Genomic DNA, 22,716 nt, shown 5'->3' with positions numbered 1-22,716 from the left:
GTGTCTCTTTTAAGTCTCTATAGGATGGACTCTAAGGTGTATAATTTAAAATATTTATAACAGATCTAACACTAAGCTTTTTCTCTTTTTTTTAGTTGTTTGAAATTTCAAGAGGTTGGCAACAGGCTAGCAAAAAAAAAGCTTTAAAGTAGGGTAATATGGATGTTTCAAGCCACCAAGACCACTGTTGGTGACTTAAAGAAAACTGTAGGTGGCGCAAAAACTACATTAATGGTGACCGTCCAAACGCAGAGGAAGAGGGCTTGTCTCTTCCAGCATCATCAGTTTCCATCACATCACTCCTCTGCACACTACAAACTGGATTAACACCAGACATTTCCTCTTGTATTGACGTCTAACGCCAGGTATTTGTTTTATGACCATGTAGGTTTTAAACGCGACTAAAACCCGAATGCTGCGAGAAAAAAAGGCGTTATATGGTGACGATGCTTTAGCCTTCATTGTACCGGGACGATGGGCCTGGGCGCTGCCATGGAGATTAGCCGCTAAGCAGCTAACTGTCCACACTGACACAATAAACTGATATTTGGAGCTCACTAAACTATCAAATTTTTGTTAGAAATGTATGTAGTAGTTGTAGTAGTGATTGTAATAATTAAAATGAAGCCATGCGAAGTGTGAAATTAATTGTTAGCTAATGTTGTAAGAGCTCTGGATGCTGACACACAGCAGTACGCTTCGGTTCAGTGTCACTGTAGTAAGAATTGTGTAGGGACCTTATTACAGAGGAACCTCCTCTTAAATTGACTGGACCCAACTTCAGTCCCGTAAGACATCTAATAAAATGCAAATGTGTGCAGCATTAATGTAAATGTAGTCAAACTGTATTAATATCCTCACAACAAAGTCGTTTCAGTGTCTTATTACATAAATATAATGGAGACATTGTTATAGACAGCTGGTTGGCGTTCACATGTCTACAGTGTGATTCGCTCAGAGCAATTAGCTCGCCTACTTCACAAATTGTATCAGAGTACCAACTATGGAAAGTGTAAACTCTAACTTTAGGCTCTATTCTCTCTATTTAACAGAATGTCTGACAAGAGTGAGTTGAAGGCTGAACTTGAGAGAAAGAAACAACGGATCGCACAGATTCGGGAGGAGAAGAAGAGAAAAGAAGAGGAGAAGAAAAAGAAGGATGTATGTTTTAATCAACATTAAACTATGGATCTGTAATTATAATTGTGTAATTATTCTTATTTTTTCTATATTACACAGGTGGATTCAAAACGTGGGGGTGAGGCGTCCGGTCATGAAGACTCAGACCTTGAAAGGAAAAGGAGAGAGGCAGAGGCTTTGTTGCAGAGTGTTGGCATCACTCCTGACATACCACATGGTAAAACTACAAAACACACCGCTTTGCATGGTGTTAACTCACTTGTTCACTCCCATCATTCCTTGATGTTTGCTTCATTGATTTGCGGTGTTTTCCCTTAACTATTTTGCAGTGTTTATTCCCTTGTCTGTTTACATTTTAACAGTTTGATTGCATGACTCCTAAACCTGCCTGCCATTTATTTTCATTCTCTTTTCTCTCCCCCTTTGTCTCCCCTTGTGTGTCCTGTCCCACTTACTGCATGCTCACTCACTCACTCACACACACTCCAACACACACACATAAATGTCTCCCCTTCTCCTTTTCATCAAAACACACCACTGACAGCTCAGCCCCTTCGGGTAGTAACAGAGGATACATGTCTGTTTCACTACCTAGTCCCCGCCCCCATGTCTCCCTCCAACAAATCAGTGGGCAGCGACGCAGGAAGCCAAGACTCTGGGGATGGCAACGCAGGACCAAGGTCAGTCATGGGTCTTGTAGTTACTTGCATGCAATGTGTTTATAACATGTGTAATAACTAATAAAAGTTATATGAGTAAAAAGATCTGACCTGGTTCGTCGATGTTAATTAACAGACACTCCGTTCTTTCTTTCTCTCTGTCCTCTTTATCTTTTTTTTTTTGCATATTGTCTTTTGTTCAACACTTCCATCCATTCCCATTTCTTGCTCACCTTTTGCTTGTTCTGTTCCTGTTGACAATATCTTACTAATATCACCTGGTGGCTTGGCTGTATAAGGACTTTACACTGGGATCCTGACCCCTCCACTCTGCAGCTGCACTCCGATTCTGAGCTGATTGGGTACTGCTCCTTCTCTCTCCCTTTGATGTGTCTTCCAGCTTTATTCAGTTTATGTGATTTCACCTTTATATTGTCTAAGTGTCGTTAGGTGTTTTGTACCTGCATTTTATCTGTGCATTTTTGTCTACAGTAATTCTTTATGAAATAGCACTGTTTCCATGCCTAATTAGTATTTACTGTTTAGACGTGGAGCGGTGAGGCTGGGTATGTCTAAAGTGACCCAAGTGGACTTTGCTCCTAAAGAACTGGTGTCCTACTCTAAAGAGACTCAGACCCCAACCGAAGCACATACTGATCAAAAAGCAGGTAAAATCAGTTATAACTGAAAACACTATAATTAATAAAGGCAAATAAATAACTTTTTTTTAAAATTTGTATATTGCAGAAGATGATGATGAAGAGGAGATAACGGCTCCTCCTCCATCAGAGGATACTCAAGAGGAGAAAGGTGACCAGGGAGATCACCAAGAAGAAGGTAAAATATAACAAGATTAAAAAAAAAAAGAACAAAAAAGTACTTTATGTTAGGTTGTGATAAATTAAAGATGTACAACCTGCATATTTCCATAGAAATTATTGCTTTGTCTGGAATGCTCCACACTAAAACAATGTCAAATCTGTGGGGAAGTAATGTTTATGAGCAATAAAAACAACTGTAACTGAATATATGCAAGATAGATGCTGATAGATTCCAGGCAAAGCAATAACATCTCCAATTATTCATACAGGTGACACTTAGAGAAGTTACATAGTCTTACACTGATGTTTTTAGTTTTTATTTTCTACTACTGCTTTCTCTAATGTTTTGTGTGCAGATACGCCCAAAGAGCTGACAGAGGAGGAGAAGCTGCAGGTCTTGCACTCAGAGGAGTTTGTGTCGTTTTTTGAGCGCGGCAGCAGAATTGTTGAGAGAGCTTTAGCTGAACAAGTTGATGTCTGCTTTGACTACAGTGGGAGGGACTTGGATGATAAGGAGGGGTGAGAAAACTACTTTATAGGTGGTTAAAGTAAAGAGACAGACAACCTTAATTGGTATGTTTACAGGGAGCTGCAAGCCGGGGCAAAGCTAGTTGTGACCAGAGAGTTTGCAGATGAGCGCTGGACTAAAAACAGAGTGGTCACCTGTCTGGACTGGTCCCCACAGGTAAAGCTGGCCACACTGTCACAGTATTTTTCTTAAACCTTAGTTATCTACAATCACAGTATGTTTTGTTCAGTATCCCGAGCTGCTGGTGGCCTCGTATAACAACAACGAAGATGCCCCCCATGAGCCTGATGGAGTGGCTCTGGTCTGGAATATGAAGTACAAAAAGGGGACACCGGAGTACATCTTCCATTGCCAGGTGAGTGGTGTACCAGTTTTACATTCTGCCAAAAGTTTCATTCTGTAATTTATGTTTATGTTTTTTGCTTAAAGTCTGAAGTTATGTCAGCGGGTTTTGCAAAATTTCATCCCAATCTGGTAGTGGGTGGGACATATTCAGGACAGATAGTTCTATGGGACAATCGAAGCAACAAGCGTACACCAGTGCAGAGAACTCCCCTGTCTGCAGCAGCACACTGTAAGCGCTCACTCTCCTCTAACTTAATTTGCTCTATCATTTATTACTACATTACTACTATCATTTATTTCAACATTTCAACACTTAATGTGGTCTCTTGCGCAGCACCCAGTGTACTGCGTGAATGTGGTGGGCACGCAAAATGCAAACAATCTGATCAGTATTTCCACTGATGGCAAGATGTGCTCCTGGAGCCTGGACATGCTCTCCCAGCCACAGGTGCGGTTGCCTGATCCCAGTCTACTCGCATGGTTGGAAAGCAGTTTAATGATTGTGTTGTGGTTGTTGTATTATAATATACAGGACAGTTTGGAGCTGGTGTTCAAACAGAGCAAAGCAGTGGCCGTCACCTCCATGGCTTTTCCGCTGGGAGACGTCAACAATTTTGTGGTGGGAAGTGAAGATGGCTCTGTCTACACGGCCTGTCGCCATGGAAGGTCAGATAACCGCTCTTTTCATTCATTTAAAGATCTATGTTTTCCTTAGATTTCCTGTTAGCTGCAGAAATGATTGCAAGCTTAGCAAGCACCAGATTTTACATTATTATTATTGAAAAAAGACTACATGACATTTTTTAACTCTACGTGTATGAGCTGGAGTCTGAATGAGTGCAGAGCGGTGGGTGGATATAGGAAGCAAGGTGAAAGCCAAACATTTCTGCACACTCATGTCTGAAATGCAAGACAATGCAGGATTACTTTAACATGCATGAATTGATTGAAATTCTGAGTAAATTGTTTTTGACATTGTTAAAAGCTCATAACATTTTTACATAATATGACACATTATAGTAACGATAGTAACGATTTCCAAATCTCTCGGTACAACATTTTCTTGATATTCAGCTCACAATACGATATTTATTGAGATTTTTTTGTGAAGGCTAACAAAATTGTGAATATGCTACTTTTTCTGTTCTGTCATAATCCAAAGAATTAAGATTTTAAAGTGCTTATAAGTTATTTCTTCATGTTGGCAGCACTGAGATGGAGCAAAGGATCATGGTCTCTGTAGTTATTTGTTTATTTCTGCATCATAACTATTAATTTAATCAAAGACAACACTTTTGTTACATCCCTATTTAAACAGTCTCAAATGTTTTCATCATGATTTTGATCTACAGTAAGGCGGGCATTACTGAGGTGTTTGAGGGCCACCATGGTCCCGTGACGGGCCTGAGCTGTCACAGTGCTGCGGGGCCGGTGGATTTCTCCCATCTCTTCATATCCTCGTCATTCGACTGGACTGTGAAACTGTGGAGTACAAAGGTGCCTTACAGAGCCTCATTCAACCCTTTTTTTATCAAACACCAGTATAAATTTTTCACTTGTTTCATTGTAGAGCACTCGTCCACTGTACTCATTCGAGGACAGCTGTGATTATGTGTACGATGCCATGTGGTCACCTACTCACCCTGCGCTGTTCGCTTGTGTGGACTTGTCCGGACGCTTGGATCTTTGGAACTTGAACAATGATACTGAAGTATGCTCAAATACTTTATATGCTCTTTTTTGATTTGCTTAATTCGCTTAAGGCAATTCTGTAAATGCATTGTTGATGATTTCTTTTTAGGTCCCTACTGCAAGTGTGTCTGTAGAGGGGGCTCCCGCTCTCAATCGTGTCAGATGGGCTCACTCAGGCAAAGAAATAGCCACAGGAGATTCTGAAGGGAGGGTGCAGGTTTATGATGTTGGAGAGGTAAGCAAGAGGTTTGATTTATCAAACGTTTGATTAAAGACTGACATTGAATTTTATTCTTGCAGCAAATTTGTGTGCCTAAAGCTGATGAGTGGACACGGTTTGTCAGAACACTGGCAGAAATCAACGAGAATCGAGATGAAGCAGAGGAGCTGGCCAATGCCTAATGCTATAAACCTACAATAGCTCTGTATAGTACACTAAACACTAAGCACACTGCACACTGACTGAGGACCCTACTCTGCTTTTATCTTCACTTTGAACTGGCCTGAGAAGTGCAGTGATATGAATTAGAAAGGATTTGAATGTGTGTCTAGGGATTATGCTTAAAACTGTAACTGTTTTTATTGTTGACCTTGTAAAGATTAGTATTGGTAAGTAAAATATTTGAAAGTGATGCCATCTAATGTACGAATGCTACAAGACCCTCAGGACCTTACATACCACTCCTCTGCTAAAGAATGAATCAATCTTCTTTTTTTAACTTGTGCAAACCTTTGTACTTGGCACCTTTTATTTCATTATTGCAGGTTTTGCTTTTGTTTAACCATTTCCTCAGTGTTAACTACCACTGAAATAGTATATCACTACTCTGAACTAAACAGTAATATGTGTATAATTTCATACATTTTAATAACTTATTTATTTATGTATGTTTTTTTGTTTATTCCATAACATTTAGATGGTAGATTCCTAAAATTAAAGTAAGTTTTGTGTAGTATTATTTGTTTTTAAATATATATTTATATGAACTGATTTGCAATTTGTTTCAACATCTTGAGAGTACATATTCTGATTTCTTGTGAAATCTGATGTCAGTTTCGGGTCAAATAAATACTTAATTACTTTTCTCAATTAGTAGCTGGTAATTAGTACAGGAGTAAGTTATTTTACTCTACAACCAAACCTGTTTTGGGCAGCCATTTCCAAATACATCAGAATTGTAACCGAACTTACTGTAAAGTCATTTCAGCTTTATTCCTTCCACACAGCATTGTGATATTGAAACAAAAATATAAACTGAAAATACTTTGTATTGTCCATCTGTACTGTATTCATTTTCTAACAATGTCATTGTGGCACTTAAGCAAACTCGAGGCATTTGTAAAATTAAACCCATGATTTTAATCAATAAAATACAATGACATAATTGAAATACATTTAATTTATTATTAGCTAATTTTCCTTTTGATCTTTAATCAAGAAAACACTTTAATGTTCTGTACATCAGTAAGAGTGATTCCTGGAGTTCAGGACCAAAGGCCCCACATTTCTGCTGCTGTTACAGTTGGAGAGCACTTTGTAACTCTCTTTAGCTGCATCAGTGGTATACAGTATGAACAGCCGGTCTTACAAGAGTGAGGCTCCACTCATCATGATCTAAAATAGCATACACTTTATATATTTGTCCAATGAAGGAAGCCCTACACACACGAGTATCTGCCCAAAAAAATAAAAATCATAGCTACTCTGAGAGGGTGCTTGAGGCTTTAGTTTTCGTAGAAAAACCCACAGCTGTGAGCCACTGTCCTCCGTGGCTCGAACCACAGGGCCAGAGAACCCCCAGATGAGGGACTCTGGTGGTTGTTTGAAATCCTCAATTGTGGAGTGCTTTTTTATTGTGCGTATTCTTTGTGTTACGTCTTCTCTTGGTATCGGAATAGGAAATGACAAGGCTATGATATTAAACTAGCTATGGTCCCTGAGCCGAAGCAGCAACGGATGGCTCTGAGGAATGTAGAGAAACTACACCAGAGGACTTAAATTTGGGGAGATGGAGTCCAAATTTGTTCTCCACTCCAGCAAATGTAGCTGCAGCCAGCCGGTACCCTCCAACGTGATCGGCGTTAATGGGGGGGAGCTCTGAAATCCGAGATTTGGGAGTAGGCTCAGATCCTGCTGGGCGACTTCAGAGAGAAGGAGTCATCAGAAAATGTTTAATCAACTTCAACAAAAAAAAGACATGTGAATTTTTGTACTTACTGTCCGCCAAAGTCAATGTAGAACCACCTCTGCAGGAGCTCATAAGTCACCAGAGTCACACCAAACTGTGGTGAGGATCGACACATACGAGCTGGACAGACAAAAGTGGATGTTAAAATGGTACATGTTCATTTGGATTCACATTGCACACAAGCTCACCTCCTGCTCCCTTCCACAAAGCCCTGAATCCCTCCTCTTTCAGGATCTTCCAGAAGCAATCCACTACGCCATTGTAGGTAGTCTGCCCAGCCCGTGCTGCCACCTGCAGGCGAGTCTTGATTACATCAGCAGGAGTTACCAAAGAGGCAGCAGGGATACCTGGAAAACAGTAGTGACTACATGAAAACCACAGTGGATGTTGTGACTCTAATGGTGAAAAGTACTGAGAGACTGGACTTGACATGCTGTCGATGTCCTTACCTGCAATAGCTCCGGATGTTAACAGCTGCAGTGGGCCTAGTCTGCCCTGCTCATCTGCCATGTAGGTCTTGGTGTGTGCATACACAGGGAAATAGATGGCTGAAAAGGGAATATCTCTCAGAAAACATGCTTTAGCCCCCTGTAAAAACATCAAAGAACAAAATGTTAGAAAATTATTAAAACCGCAAGTCCAAAGGAAAGAGCATTATTCTCAAACCTTGTACAGCCCAAAGAAGCCCAGGTCTCGAACCACGCTCAGTGCACTGACCCGAGGACCAGTGGTGATCTCTCCTGCAACCTGCAGGCGAATCTTCACAATCTCAAGAGGATTGGTGAAGATAACCTGAGAGCCACCAGCCTGATACAGACAACAGAAGGAAAAGTTCACATGGTTTGCATAAACCATCATCTAAGATGTGTGTTGTGTGCAATGCTACTTACACATCCCCCAGCCAGAATCTCAGCAAATAAAGGGATAGAGTCATCCTTCTCTGTGAATTTGTCTCTCACAAAATCATTTACCTGAAAGACAAAGACATGCCCATTTTTTATCTATGTATTTTTCATTCCAAAATGTGGGGCTTTTATGTGTTTCACATAAGACTGTTTTCGAACATGCAATGCTAGCAACTAGCATAATATCCAACATGAATGACTGATGATAATGCATGTTGGATCGTTTAAATGTATTGAAAAAAAATTACTCACAGTGAGTTTAATGGCTTTCTCTGGAGCCACACCTATAAGCTGTGGAACGAGACCTGTGGAAATAATTAATTATAAGAGTGTAAAGGAAACACAGACCCAAAGATTATAGATATTACCTCTGTAGAAGCCAAAGAATCCTTCATAACGCAGCACCTTCTTTGCACAGTCAAAGCTGTTTTTGTACATCAGCTCTCCAACAAATGACCCTGTTGACCTCTGATTCTGCATACGAGTCTTTACCAGATCAATAGGGTATACAGCTGTTGCTCCCGTAGCTACAAAAAAAATTTGCATTAATCTAGGAAAAAGGCAAGATGCAACTTGTTATTGACTGTTGAGTAATTTACCTCCGGCAATAGAGCCAAGAAAAAACCTGTAGGCTGACTCGGCAGCTTGGAGCCATATAGGCCTTGAACCATCTCCTGCCTGGCAACAAAAGAACAAGCAAATAAACTACACATTGCTAAATTATGAACACAAGCCACAGATTCTGCCATGCACCGATTTTTGCGATTCGACGAGGTTGTAGGGCAGACTTCCTTCTTCTAGTGGCGCTATCCTTTCAATGTCAGCAAGGTTTAGACGCCTAGTGCATGTAGACCAAGGTTTGAATGAGATATAGACATTGCAAGTAAAACAATTAATCTTAAATACAGACATTTTTTATGGTTTACCCTGAGGGAGAATGCAAGCCTGATAACTGGTACAGGATGTCTATTTCCATTGGAGTGATTTGACCAAACTTGTTGGCAGAATGAACAAATTCCTCTGAAGAGAAAGAAAATTATTTAGGATTATTGTTCTTTCAAACTGATACTTTAATCAATTATGATGTCAGATGCATACCTTTTGTTACTAGAGTATCCTTCCTTGTGCCAGCCATTGTGCTGTAGATCTTCCTGATTAACTCCATGTTGTTCAGTAGTGAGTTGAAAGCATTGAAGTAGGAGAAGCTGACCACGTGGGATGTTCCACCACCTGCAGCCTAGTTTGTGAAAAAAGTGACATAAACCATTTAACACAATGCAAGCAGTTTTTAATAAGCAATAATAAATAATCACTGTTGGCACTGTGTTGAGTACCAACAGTGAAGTATAGATAGCTCATATCAGCTGCAATAGGTAATGCACAAGTCACCATTTTTTCATGAAAAGAAAATCCACAAAAAGTTGCTATTGAGGAATATTTAACCCTAGTACCCCACACATGCAAATAATATCAACCTATAGATGACAATAATAATGTGCAGTAATATAAAGTGACTCATGGAAAAATCCTATAAAAACAAAAGCGAAAAATGGGCAGATATACTACAGATAATACAGATATACTTAGTTTGTAATGAATGCTACTGCTTCAAACCCCATTTAATACACTGTGCCCATGCCATTATATTTTTGGCCCATTCTAACAAGACATGAACTTTTCACTGGCTACTTTTCCCACACGGTTCCCACAATTTCTTTCCTCAATGTTTGTCAATAGCCATACACAAGTATGTCACCATCAAACTACACTGCACTTATCGTGGTGTCATGGTGTCATGGTGTCATTGACTGAACTATAGTCTCCCAGTATTTCAGTCTTGCCAGGGTAATTTCTACGGTGAAAAGATATTCCTTTTCTAACTATCAGATGACAGCCTTGACAGTGTGCACTGCAACATTCTGTTTACAAATCCTCTTGTAGCCACTGCACATAGTTTTAGCTTCCATTCCGGTTTGAACCCCTCTTTTTCCATGTGTTCAATAATTTTTACAAGGGTCATTTCACATTATTGCACATAATTTACAGACTTCAATGGATTGATTTCTTTGTAAGTGTGGATTAATTGCATTTGGTTATTACAATATGTGCTAATATATAGCGCATTTGTAAATATTCATTCTTTAAAAAGAAATAAAATGTGACACATCTAATACGAATCAAAAGTGCAAATGTGGTAAAACAGACACATCTACTGTTTCCAGGTGTAAAAACAAATGGATAAGGTTTGATACAGCTGAATCTAGGTATTTACACCACAAGCACCCCATATGTCACGCACTTCTAACAAAAACTATGTTTTTTTGTAGAAATTTCTAACACTCGCGATAACATTATGCAAACAAATTTGTCTTTAATTGTTCCAAAGAAAATGATAAAGACATCCCTGAATATATTAAAATAACTTACTGAGACAAGGTTCTCTTCCACAAAAGGTGTGAGCATGTGGTGTCGGATAGTGGCCATTATGTCACTGAAGTCCATTGCAGAGATGGCGCCATTCTTGCCCTTGTCCTTTTGGGCAAACGCTTGCCGTGCATGCTCCAACTGCAACTCCTGCAAAGAAAGAATACCACTTTAAATATAGGATCTACTGAAGAGTGTAGTGTTAAAGGTTAAAGTTAAACAGAAAATAGTGCAGTGCATGGTGTACCTGAAGGAATTGCGTGAACTCAAGGTAGTTTAGACATTTCTTGCGGTCATGGCCAAAGTGCAATCGGATAAATTCACAGTCCCAGTTAAACGGAATGTGGTGGTGCACTGTTGTCTGACTGAAAATGTCCCGCACATTTTCTGCACAAAAATAAACAAACAAAAAAAAAGAGATCATTAATGGTTTGCACATCACTGTACAGAACAAGCACAGTATCAGCTGAAAGTGTGTGTGATCCCTGAACCAACAAGACTGATACTTTCCTCTGTCCAGGTCCTGACCTTTCATCACATGTAATCACATACACAATAACTGAGTAACATACACCATGAGAGAGAGGAAATAAATCCACAGGACCAATTGTGTAAGCCTGTGCATGTGCAGCGAATTACCCAATAGACTAATCGGGTTAAAAACAAAATTCCTCCACACTGCCATTCAGCGAAGTAATAATAAATAAAGAAAACAGAAATCACAGAGAGTGACTTACCAAAGGATATGTTTCCAGTGCCATTTTTGTCAAACAGCTGGAAGGCGACTATGAAAAGGGCATCCGGTGCACACAAAGCTGACTCAAAAGCAAGAAACTCCTGGAATGAGATGAGCCTGCCATTGTGGAAACAATTGTGTTCAGAGGGAAACAAAAACAAAATTAGAGTGTATTTACATCTAAATTAAAAAGAACCAAAGTTTGAGGTGAAAAATAAAGTAAGTTAAATATATTAAACTGAAACTTGAAGTAAGTGTATTTCAGAACACACACCAAAGTCACCCTTTATTCTCAAGTCATTTAGTGTGTGTTATCTAATCACAGTAGTTCTAACTACTATGCCATTTGAATCTGATATGGGCTAATAAATGTACAATTACAAATGATAAACTTAGAGCTTGATAATGTAATTTTTAACATACCCGTCCTTTGTAGTGTCAGCAACAGCAGCAATAAGTTGGACCGTTTTGGGGTTGTGGTGGATCTGAGTGTGTAATCCCAAATACTTCTGGACAAAATCTCCAGGGGTCATAAACTTCTCTCCCTCCTTATCCACCACACTGGCATACTAAGGGAAGAAAACAGCAACCTTAACCTTAAACATATCTCCACACTATTAAACCTTTGTGAAACATTACATCTAGTCTATGAAAGCAGTCAATCTAATAACATAAAAGTTTATACAAACACTTTTACATATAGAATTAAGTATTAGCATTCTAATACATTTTTTATTTCATAAACTTCAACCAATTGTCATCTCGGGCTGTAGGTCAATGGTGTCTTAAGTCAACCAAAACTTGTATTAGTGGATTAATCATTAAATTTGATTAGAAGGATTTATATGGGATGACTGCATAAAATGAGAGGTGAGTTAGTAGATTTGATATTTTGGTGTAAAGAGGCAGATTTATGATTCACAAATTTAATCTGTCAATATAAATACATTGATTCCTAGTACTTTTTATGTGGAAATAGTTGTTTTTGCATGAACTCCCTTGTAGGTGCAGTCTTTTGAGGGTAGTTCAGGTCAGATACATAGAGATATGTTAGAGTTTTGAGGGCTTTTGTCACATCCCTTTTTAGTCGACTAATCAATTGGCATAATATTTCTTCAGTCAGCCAATAACATCTTTTAGTCAACAACAGCCCCAATGCCATCATTTAACATACAATGTGAACTGTTGTTTGCATATGACGTGGCAGAAAAGACAGAATTAAATATCCATAACTTGTGAACCCTTTGACCTTTGTGTATCCTTATATTAACTACTACACAATTCAAGTTAGACACTCTGCATGTTGTGGGTCATTATGATTCATTAACGTTTTATACTTGTCCTTTGTCCTGGCACTTAGATCTCTATGTTACACTCATAAAATCCTGCGCTTTGTACATTTACATATAAAAGTGATTCTATATTTACACATTAAATACAGTACATTCAATGATGTAAGCCCCTCCCCCCCAACAACTACAAATAATATAATATAATAAATAACTAAACAGAGACTTTAAAACAGGACCAAACTTTTGCTGCGACTTTATCTTCCTTCATTGTAAAAGCAGCTGTGTGTGATCAACCCATGGCTGTAACTAATGTTGTAATTTAAACCCCATGACACAACATTACAGACTCTTACAATTAAGAACATTCTCAATACACCAACAATTGCTTTCTGACCTTGTCCATTGACAAATCAATGACAAACTAGCCAAGCACTGTTTACCTTTACGAAGATTGCCTTCAGCTCGTGTGGGTCCCCTCGTTTAGTGGATTGCACCTAAAACAAAACACGACACATCTTAATATTAGAGACAAAACACACTTTTTCCAGTATTTTAAAGTGATAGGAATATAAAGCCCAAAGCCAAGCTACGCTACGTCTCCTTGAGAAGATCACGGAAGAGATCATGCACATACTAACATTGGGACATTATGATGTAAAAATGAAAGTTCTTTATTAGAGGCTATACAACCGTAACAAGAGGACATACACTGCATTGCCGTCCTAACCTACCGACAGATGTTAGGAGAGAATAATAGTATACTAAAAGAGGTTGGAGTAAAAGGGAAAGTGTTCAAATAACTCTGTCAAATAAGGTTAGAAGAACGACATTAGCAGCCGGTTAGCTGCAATGAGCTAACTTTGATGCACTGCTTCTCCAACCAAGGCCAGGGATTAAACCTGATGATGCTACACACTCAGAATACGCCGCATCCACCAAAAACCTACACGAGCCACAAGACAAAATACAATTTCGACACTCCCCGCTAAAGAAGAGGACAACAATCATGCAACATTAGGAGAAATGTTGAGTAAAATGCGAAAGGAATGAGATGCCGAAGTCACCTTGACCGCCATGCTGGTTTGACGTCACGTACAGTGAGGCAGAGCGTCCTCGGTAACAAAATAGGAACCGCCTCGGCGCTACTCCTCAACAACGACACGGAAAACGACACCCCCGCCGTAGCTAATCCACAGACATGATAGTTACAATTATACGAGCCGATGCTGTTAAGGAATTTGCCCCTCCTGCTCTCTCCTCCGCATCCACAGCCAGTGTAGTACTTTTCCTAAGGTCACGCGGCTAATGTGTTGTTTGCTCGGGCTACCGCTCGATTAGCTGCAGCCTGCCGCTGATGTAACAAGGGCTTTTGCTTTGGAGGCACGCCCACCGCACATTCTCAGGAGAGCTACTACGAGAGCCCCTCACCTTAAACCATCTTTGTTCTGTTTTAGGAAACAGTCTAGTCTATTAAAAGACGAGTTTATCTTTTGTGGCCTTGGGAAAGTGTCACTGTGAGATAACCCCCGGTGTCACTGATAAAGCTATGACCTTATTCTTACCTGCCCTACTGGTGTATTCTTACATAACTTTGGGCAACCATGTGGAAAATGTTATAACGTTTCTCTTACACATGATTACTCATTACTAGCACAGCTTTGCACAAACCAAAAATCATAAACCCGATCTTACATGATAGATTATACCCAGATATGATTAATAAAGAAAATTATACTTTTTCATGACAAACACAAACAATAACAACATGAAATTTATAGGCTACTTGCACTATAGAAGCAGTAATATGTAGAAAGCGAAACTATAGTAATTTTACAGTATGAATGATTATCCACGACAAGAATGTGCACCACGTGATTTCATAACCACGTGAGAAGTACTACTGTCATGGCGGCACACTGCTCTGCAGGACTTACAAGAGGTAAATCGATCACTTAGCTTTCATCACCTGTAGGGTATTTAAGCATATTTCTTAGTGTGTCTTCCCAGTTTACGCCTCCTTTGCGGACAGCTTTCGATACATTTGACTTAAAGATCGTTGTTTTGGCAGCTGAGGTTAGGTGACAGGTCCCGAGCTAACTTTCACCACAATACAACAAGAGACCATGCTGTGAACAAAAGCCTGCCAGAAAGTATATGGGCTCTTTAATCATTTGAATAAACAGTGTGTATTATTGTACACTTTCAGTTCTCATACAATATTTACTGTGCTAATAAAAATCTTTTTTTCTTTTTTTTTTTATAGGACTTGGAGGTTTTCTGAGGGGCGTGTGTGGGTTTAAAGTCTGTGGTCCACAAACAGCCCCTCTGTCTCAGCAATCTCGTTGTTTTTTCTGGAAAAAATGGAAAAGTCAGTCCCACAGTGTAGTGCGCCCAGAGACTGTCCGGCCTGCCTACCCAGTACCAAAAGTATACATTTTATTTAATTTACATTTAAGACCTGCATTTACATCTTGATCTTGAGCTGAAAAAACTCTCACTGTAAAATACAGTAAATTCATTAATTATCTATGCCTTTTAATGTCTATTGTTCTTTCTTCTCTGTAGCATATAGAGCGCCCTGATTATGTGGGCACTGGAGTAGTCCCAGAATGGCCGGACTATATAGAGATAAAGAACCAGGAGCAGATCGAGGGCCTGGCCAGAGCCTGTCAGCTAGCCAGACATGTGCTGCTGCTAGCTGGACAGGGACTGCAGGTAGGCATATCTTGAAAATCAAATCATGGTCCTAGAACCCATGAGAAACATGCAACTTGATCTTCAGGTTGGTATGACAACAGATGAAATAGACTTCATCGTGCATCAGGAGACAATCAAGTACGATGCCTATCCATCTCCTCTCAAATACGGAGGCTTTCCAAAATCTGTTTGCACCTCTGTCAATAATGTGGTGTGTCATGGCATTCCTGACAGGTCTGGGTTTACACATGCCTCTCTCCTTCTATTTATGAATATCAAGTGTGTATTTCCAATGGCTTTCACTTTTTAAATTTCAGCCGTAAACTTAAAAATGGGGACATTATTAACATTGATGTCACTGTAAGTTATACATTTAAGCACATAGCAAAATAGATATTTCACTCCTATATTATAAAAACATTTTCATTACAGGTATATCTAGACGGTTACCACGGTGACACTTCAGAGACTTTTCTGATTGGTGAGGTGGATGAGATTGCACAAAAGTTAGTTGAAACTGCCAGACGTTGCAGAGATGAGGCAATTGCCGCCTGCCATCCAGGGGCCCCCCTCTGTGTTATAGGAAACACTATTAGGTACACATAATCATGGCAAATAACTTTGAGCTTTTTATTCTGACAACTGGACTTTTGTGGGTTTGGTTGCAGCAAAATAGCACATGCCAGTGGCTTCCAAGTGTGTCCGTATTTTATAGGACATGGAATTGGCTCTAGTTTTCATTGTCATCCTGAGATCTGGCACCACGGTGAGTCCTCTGTAATGACAGGAAGAGAATGCATGAACAAACTAGATTCCATGTTTGTTATGGTTTCACTATTTTTTTTCTTTTTCTAATTTCAGCAAATGACAATGACATGACTATGGACGAAGGGATGGCTTTCACAATAGGTATGTTTTTAGTGCTCCCTATGGACCACTGATCCCTGTTTTTCTATTTTTATTCCATTAATCTTTTCTTCAATTGTTTTGCCACTGTATTAGTCATATTATGCAACAATTGGTAAAATACACAGAAAGAAGACATGATCTAGATATGACTGTCTATCTGCAGAGCCCATACTTATGGAGGGGTCATCAGAGTTCAGGATTCTTAAAGACAAATGGACAGCGGTTTCTGTAGATGACAAAAGGTACATATTAGTCCTTTATTACTAATCAAACATAGACTTCATATATGGTACAAGACTGCTGCATAGTACAATGTTCTCATCTGCACAGGTCCGCTCAGTTTGAACACACCGTGGTCATTACGGCTAATGGGGTGGATATTCTCACTAAACTGCCTGAAGAGGACAATGCATGACCGATATATCAATCTAAAGCTACTTCCAGTGAAATGCTGGTTTGACTTTTTAAATTTGGAGGTTTTGTATTCTAAATTGTATAACTACAAATTGACCAGTTATCTTTCTACTCTTATTTATTTGTCAGTAAATAAAAGTTTTATTTTAAATGCATTATTTCACACATTATTATCATAACGTATTTTCTGAATCAGTTAATAATTTATTACTTTTCCCAAATCCCTCTGCATTAACTAGAATGTCCTGTAGATGGCAGCTTTCACAAAAACAATAAATAGTTTACACTCAATTTATAAGCCTGTATACATAGCAGGTATTGTTGTATTCTACCTTTATGCCGCTAGACTTAGAATTAATTAGAATATTGACAAAATGCAAAACTGCACTTGAGTAAAGAAGTATGCCAGTTTTAAATTCCAGACATATCAACCTCAGGCTCATGTTTTTTCAATATTTTTTGTCTTCTCTGTTTTCGTCTACAGGTGGATTTAATAATTCTTACATGCATGCAAGCCCATTGTAGACACTGTAGTTCATGTGCACAAAGGCCTTGAAGTGTGGAAAAGAATAGTTATTTATTGCCCACCATTATAGTAAATGATCAACCTTTAAATTGAATAACTGAATCAGTCTTTCCCCATTGCTATTTGGCTATTATTAAATATAAGTATACATTTATATGAGTTTTATGGTCTCAGACACAGTGGGCATGGCAGACCGATGATGTGTCAGACTAAATGTTTATGAAGATGAATTGGCTTTCCTCCCAGTGTATGGGGTGTTTTCACTTCCTGCCAGTGCACTCCGCTATGAGTGCCAGTTTATGAGCGGGATACACTGAGTTGTGCAAATAAAGGAGGGTCAGCTGTTCTGATCCACCTTTGATCACACAACATGCTACTAAATGATTCACATAAATAAATTTGTACATTTTTTATAAAAACCTTAGGTGTATGAGTACAATCACCTCTGAGTAGTAAGATGAGTAGATTTTGGGAGGAGCTGGGAGTGGCAGGGAGAGGCACTGGATCTTTGTCATGAATTCTCTCATTTGTTTCATTCTTTAACACGTCCAAACTTGTTTCTCCTCTCACCCTGTTTTTCCTCTCACTCCTCTTGGCGTGTTCCTCCATGAATTTGAACTGAAGTTTATCCTGTTTATATGTAAACATAAAATATAGTTTAACTATAAGTAGTGTCCTTAACATTTGAGCAATTTACGTTTGAAGAATATAAAAAAATAAATAAAATAGAAGTGCTTTCCTTAAAAGCTGTTGAAAGTTATAATGAAAGGAGACTGATATAAAATGTCCTGAATATTAACCTGCATTTCTACAACACATTTTGTATATATGAGACAGGTGTGTGTCTGTCCATCTGCCTCTGTGTGACTGAGAGTGTGATATATCACACCTACCTGAGATGTTACTGCGGACTGCCACAAATTCCTGGTTTCCATGGAGATGTGTAAAATTGAAAAATTTGTAGGTCACACATGATATTCAGACCTGTGAGCCACATCCTTCGTTCATATGGAAACATGCTGTGATTCAAAAAAGAGCATTCATAGCACCTAAATTCTGAAAAAATGCCTTGCACTTCCATTAGACTTGGTTAACAGAGAAAGTACAGAAAAATATTGTTAGAACCATAAGAACTGGTGTTTTTAACAACTACAGGTAAACCTTTTTCAACCCTGTAAGGGAAAAAAAAAAAAAGCAATTTGATGTAAGTTTTTTATTAACGTTCTTGTTTGTGTCTTGGGACCAACATGGCTACTCTTGTTCCTTATTTTTAAAAAGTTTACTCTTAAGGACCCCTAGGCAAACACTGTCACAGGTTTTATAGCTAAAAACTACAGCAAAAGTGTGTGCATTGTTTGTTGCACCGACCTTCCAGCTAAGTGCATTGATATGGAATTTTCAAGTCTATTTGTGTGTTACAAGTTAATCAGTTAATCAGAAAGAATGCATGTGAGTGTGCCAGACGAAGACTCAAGTCAAATTTGAGTCACCAGATAAGAAAAGGGAGGGTCTCGTTTTGAAGGGCTTTTAACAAGGTGGAAAAACTTTCTTTTTTGACCTCCTCACACTTTGACTGGTGGAATGCTTTAGTTGTTTTTGACACATTGGAAATATTCTAGTGGGAGGCATTGTCTGCTGCTAAACCATGTTCTTCACTTGAAGGCACTTGTAAACAGTGTTGGGAAGGTTACTTTTAAAATGTAATCCCCTACAGATTACAGATTACACACCCCAAAATGTAGTTTGTAACGTAATCCATTAAATTACTTAAAGTGAGTAACGTAATCTGATTACTTTGGATTACTTGATATTGTCATGTTTTTTTAAACGACATGAATGTAGCAACCACATCCTGAAAATTCTTGTTTGTTGTCTTCAAACTGTCTGAGCCCAAGTCTCCATGAATAAGCAACTGTTTGCTGTAGAGAAACAAAGACCACGATATCTTAACATAAGAGGTTTTGTCTGTTAAAAGACAGTAACAAGCTCAGTCTTTCCTTCACCATATTAAAAAATATTATTGATAGAGAAATTATTTTTTATATGAGATCACCTTAAATTATGTCAACCTACTGTTAGGTGTCATGTTGTTTAGACCTGGTTTAGTCCTGGTTTAGTCCTGATTTTTAGACCTGTTTTACTCCTGATTTTAGACCTGGTTTAGACCAGGTCTAGATCAGGTCTTTAGTTCTGGTTTAGTCGTGGTTTAGTCCTAGTTTAAACCTGGTTCAGTCCTGCTTTAGTCGTAGTTTAGTCCTGGTTTAGTCCTGGGTTAGTCCTGGTTTTAGTCCTGGTGTTAGTTCTGGTTTAGAGGCGCACAGGAGGAAGCGCGGTTTATGCGAGAAAACACAGTCCACACGCGGCGCACGAGACGTCGGTGTCCGCGCAGTAACTACGGAAGGAGACGTGGTCCGCGGGTTCTCAGGTTGATGACGATGATGAAGGTGTGTGTTTGTGTGTGTTTGTGTATATGACAGTAGTGCAGATATTATGAGTCTATGCAGGTTGTTTTCACCAGTGCCAGTAGCTCCTGTTTCACATTTAAGTTGTAGGCGATTTTATATTTGTTTTTGTTTTTTTATATATATCTCACATCAGCGTTTGATGACGTTTACATCGCTCTTATTGCGCGCGTTCTGTTTGGGTTTCCGGCAATAAGTGGAATTACCGAAATAAAAAAATAAATAAATGGGATGTAGCACAAAATGTGAAAACAGGAAAATACCGCCTTGTAATCCACTTATTTCAGCAAAGTAACTGTAATCCAATTACCACTCATTGAAGCAGTAACTGTAACGGAATACAGTTACTCATAATTTGTACTCTGATTACGTAACGGCGGTACATGTAATCCGTTACTCCCCAACACTGCTTGTAAACAACTGAACTTAAGTTGCATTCATATAGACTACACTTGAGCGCACTCCTTTGAATAATGCCATGTTTTGCTGGACCAGGGGAAAACCAGTTTTTCAGATACACTAGCAGACATTTGGACACATGAGAGAAGACTAAACAGAACTAGTTTCTTCGTATTTTTCGCAGGAAATCATACACTATGTTATGTCACCTCTTATGAATGTCTTTGATGTTCAGAAATACAAAAAGGATTTATTCACACACAGTAATTGTTGCTCTGCTGCAAATGTCATGGCCAAAGAAGTATTATGGAATCTAATATGTACATCCACTTTTGGTTAAATGGGGAAAACACAAGGTTATTTTAGTTAGTTATTTATGCCAGATTATCTCTGTTTTAAATTATTTTAGTTTGACACAAAAAGTCTTCTGCTTGCATGGATGGATGTTTTGCTAGACTATAGCATGTGCAACTAAACTACACTGGTTATACTAACTACTGCATAGTTCTTATGTAGGTTACTGTTAATAGATTAGAGCACTGACCCTGTAGCAATATAACCCTAGAAGAATACATTAGTTATATCACTCAGGTTGGCTACAAATAAAATCAATATGTTGTCACCATACCTCAATCTACAGAGGAAAAATTAAATAGATTTTTCTCATTTACCCTCATGCAATCTTTTGAGGCACACCTGACTGTCAAGGGGGCCCATCCTTCTAGATCACGTTTCAACCTCTGGCATGGGCTGGGTGTGAGCTGCTCATTCAGGTGGTGGATTGTTAAAAGGGCTAGTCATTCCCCGAGGGCTCACAGAAAAAGACATTAATTATATCCTATTGACTGTAATCAATATGCGTCTAGAGATCTCATCTGCATTCACTGTGTGTTATGCCACAAGTCAAATTATAGAACAACTTCTGTCAACACTGGAACCTGTTAGATTCAGATTTTTGCCCCCAAATGGCATTGAACAAAGCAATTTTTATTTTTTTATTTAGGTAATTTTATTATTATTATTATTATTTTAGCTCAGGGATAGCTTTTCTATAATCAAAATGCAAACATGAATTGCTGTGGCTTCTTGAACTGTTATGCAAAGTTGAAAATAATGTATTGTATTAGAGATGAAAAGTTTTATGTAATAGATTTTAAAAGGGTAAATTACAGTAAATTAAGAGACTGTTTTAATTATTGAGTGAGTTCTTTGTTAACACTGTAGGCTTTTAGGAACTTCATCAATAATTCTGTCAATATTGACATGAGATCAGCAGAGTTTTAAAAGACATATGTTCCTTTCCTCCTACAGATCTGACTAATACTGAGCTACAGCTGATTCAGAATGAGCAGCACATGTCAGCATAAGCCGCAGAGCCGAGTTGTGACTGTTATGAAATGTGTTGGGCTGGAACTGCTCTTGTGAAATCTGTGCATGTTTGTGGACCCAGAGGCTATGTGTTTCTACAGGCTGTACAGCACACGCCTCGCTCTGCACCACACCCTCAGGTGAAGGCTTTTTAAGTGACGCTGCAGCTTTAAGAACAATCACAGAGCTGTAGTGGGGCAGGTCCAGGCACTTTGACTCTGTACCTCAGGGCACAACACGGTGAGCAAACGCTGCTAAATTACGTACATAAGTGCGTGAAAGTCCTTTGATAATAAATGAAATATGTATTGGGGGGTGATTCAAAGTCAGTGACTAATTATTTTCTAATGAACACTAAGGCAATGGATAAATGTGTTTTATACTTTCCCTCAGTAATATAGGCTTCATAGCCACATACTGCATCAAATTAAAATTGTCTGATGAATTACAGTATCTTCCTCGAATAGTCTGTAAACCTTCTTGTTAACTAATCTCCTTAAATCTAATCCTTGTGTCAATAAATTGATGTAAAATTTAAACTGCATGGCTATATTCACTGTGTGTGACCTTTACTTCCACAGAGTTGTCATAATAATGTGAACAGGCAAATGTACACTGAATCTTAATTCCAGATCTTATGACGCATCAACCCAAAGGAGTCTCTGCTTGGTTTGATAGAGTAAACCTGTGTTTTCAGCTTTGAATCCAGCACTAAATTATGTCTAGTCACTGCTGATTTTGGTATATTTAACAGGACATCCCCAATGTACAAATCAACTTGCATACAATAGTCTGAAACGTTCAGTTATGTTCCAGATTGATTGTTTTAGAACTAAATACAACGTGTATATCAATTTGAACTCATCAAATTAATGTAGGCGTTTCCAATTATTTCCACACAATCACTATCAAAAGTCTCTTTAAGATGAACCTCACTTAGAGTCTATTTATACAAAGTCAATGGGATAAGAATCCTGTACAGAGAGTACATTCTTACATTGGCCTTTCCCTGTGCCACCATTAATTGTGCCTTTTATACAGAAGTGGGCAGCTCTCTCTCCCTGTGTGTCCCTGTGTGCAACAAAGCCAGTGTTGTGATGTGAGGCTGTGGGTCAGTATCTACTGGAATGTCTTAAGGGCTACTTGTCCCTCTGGGTTTGTCATTCATCTTATGGGCCTTTAGAATGGAGACAAGCTGGACATGAGCTA

The 22,716-nt window shown here is 38.8% G+C and overlaps 3 protein-coding genes across 6 annotated transcripts; 2 read left to right on the top strand and 1 right to left on the bottom strand.

The window, feature by feature from the left end:
- Positions 1–240: 240 nt before the first annotated feature.
- LOC110173382 (dynein, cytoplasmic 1, intermediate chain 2a-like) lies at positions 241–6,455 on the top strand. The gene is made up of 16 exons (XM_055151608.1): positions 241–365; positions 1,053–1,161; positions 1,240–1,357; positions 1,736–1,820; positions 2,346–2,467; positions 2,547–2,636; positions 2,977–3,139; positions 3,206–3,305; positions 3,379–3,504; positions 3,579–3,722; positions 3,826–3,942; positions 4,027–4,160; positions 4,847–4,991; positions 5,065–5,205; positions 5,296–5,421; positions 5,487–6,455. Exons 2-16 carry the CDS (start codon positions 1,054–1,056, stop codon positions 5,586–5,588), a joined length of 1,821 nt encoding a protein of 606 aa, XP_055007583.1. The 5' UTR covers positions 241–365; position 1,053; the 3' UTR covers positions 5,589–6,455.
- A 67-nt stretch (positions 6,456–6,522) lies between these two features.
- Positions 6,523–14,079, bottom strand: LOC110173381 (electrogenic aspartate/glutamate antiporter SLC25A12, mitochondrial-like). The gene is made up of 18 exons (XM_020939378.2): positions 13,797–14,079; positions 13,173–13,226; positions 11,864–12,009; positions 11,442–11,557; positions 10,952–11,091; positions 10,708–10,854; positions 9,379–9,517; positions 9,207–9,300; positions 9,034–9,118; positions 8,880–8,958; positions 8,649–8,807; positions 8,533–8,585; positions 8,266–8,346; positions 8,042–8,182; positions 7,825–7,963; positions 7,564–7,722; positions 7,405–7,495; positions 6,523–7,328 (listed from the first exon to the last, which is right to left on the bottom strand). The coding sequence occupies exons 1-18, from the start codon at positions 13,806–13,808 to the stop codon at positions 7,115–7,117; spliced, it is 2,049 nt and encodes a 682-aa protein (XP_020795037.1). The 5' UTR covers positions 13,809–14,079; the 3' UTR covers positions 6,523–7,114.
- A 459-nt stretch (positions 14,080–14,538) lies between these two features.
- On the top strand, positions 14,539–16,907 carry metap1d (methionyl aminopeptidase type 1D (mitochondrial)). 4 transcript variants are annotated; one of them, XM_055151604.1, is made up of 10 exons: positions 14,539–14,671; positions 14,996–15,159; positions 15,298–15,447; positions 15,515–15,663; positions 15,747–15,789; positions 15,862–16,025; positions 16,098–16,195; positions 16,291–16,338; positions 16,502–16,580; positions 16,669–16,907. In XM_055151604.1, the coding sequence occupies exons 1-10, from the start codon at positions 14,638–14,640 to the stop codon at positions 16,751–16,753; spliced, it is 1,014 nt and encodes a 337-aa protein (XP_055007579.1). In that variant the 5' UTR covers positions 14,539–14,637; the 3' UTR covers positions 16,754–16,907. The 4 variants fall into 4 exon arrangements, with proteins under 4 accessions (XP_055007579.1, XP_055007580.1, XP_055007581.1 ...); XM_055151605.1 differs by having other exon boundaries at positions 16,464–16,580; XM_055151606.1 differs by lacking the exon at positions 16,669–16,907 and having other exon boundaries at positions 16,432–16,549.
- Positions 16,908–22,716: the final 5,809 nt, after the last annotated feature.

The sequence above is a fragment of the Boleophthalmus pectinirostris genome, unplaced genomic scaffold (assembly GCF_026225935.1).
Source record: "Boleophthalmus pectinirostris isolate CB_2022bp ecotype Guang Dong unplaced genomic scaffold, ASM2622593v1 HiC_scaffold_16, whole genome shotgun sequence".
Taxonomy (NCBI): Eukaryota; Metazoa; Chordata; class Actinopteri; order Gobiiformes; family Gobiidae; genus Boleophthalmus; species Boleophthalmus pectinirostris.
Note: the sequence above shows the minus strand (reverse complement) of the source record. Positions and strands in the feature narration are given on the sequence as shown.

What these genes read in the sequence shown, in the direction of transcription:
- LOC110173382 (XM_055151608.1), top strand. Translation starts at nt 1,054, where the DNA reads ATGTCTGACAAGAGTGAGTTGAAGGCTGAACTTGAGAGAAAGAAACAA. An exon ending in AGGAGAAGAAAAAGAAGGAT is followed by an intron (nt 1,162 to 1,239) that starts GTATGTTTTAAT and finishes TATATTACACAG; the next exon opens with GTGGATTCAAAACGTGGGGG. An exon ending in ACTTGAACAATGATACTGAA is followed by an intron (nt 5,206 to 5,295) that starts GTATGCTCAAAT and finishes ATTTCTTTTTAG; the next exon opens with GTCCCTACTGCAAGTGTGTC.
- LOC110173381 (XM_020939378.2), bottom strand. An exon ending in GGCTTGCATTCTCCCTCAGG is followed by an intron (nt 9,119 to 9,206) that starts GTAAACCATAAA and finishes TACATGCACTAG; the next exon opens with GCGTCTAAACCTTGCTGACA. An exon ending in AACATCCGGAGCTATTGCAG is followed by an intron (nt 7,723 to 7,824) that starts GTAAGGACATCG and finishes ACTGTTTTCCAG; the next exon opens with GTATCCCTGCTGCCTCTTTG.
- metap1d (XM_055151604.1), top strand. Translation starts at nt 14,638, where the DNA reads ATGGCGGCACACTGCTCTGCAGGACTTACAAGAG. An exon ending in TTATTAACATTGATGTCACT is followed by an intron (nt 15,790 to 15,861) that starts GTAAGTTATACA and finishes TTTTCATTACAG; the next exon opens with GTATATCTAGACGGTTACCA. An exon ending in GTTATAGGAAACACTATTAG is followed by an intron (nt 16,026 to 16,097) that starts GTACACATAATC and finishes GTTTGGTTGCAG; the next exon opens with CAAAATAGCACATGCCAGTG.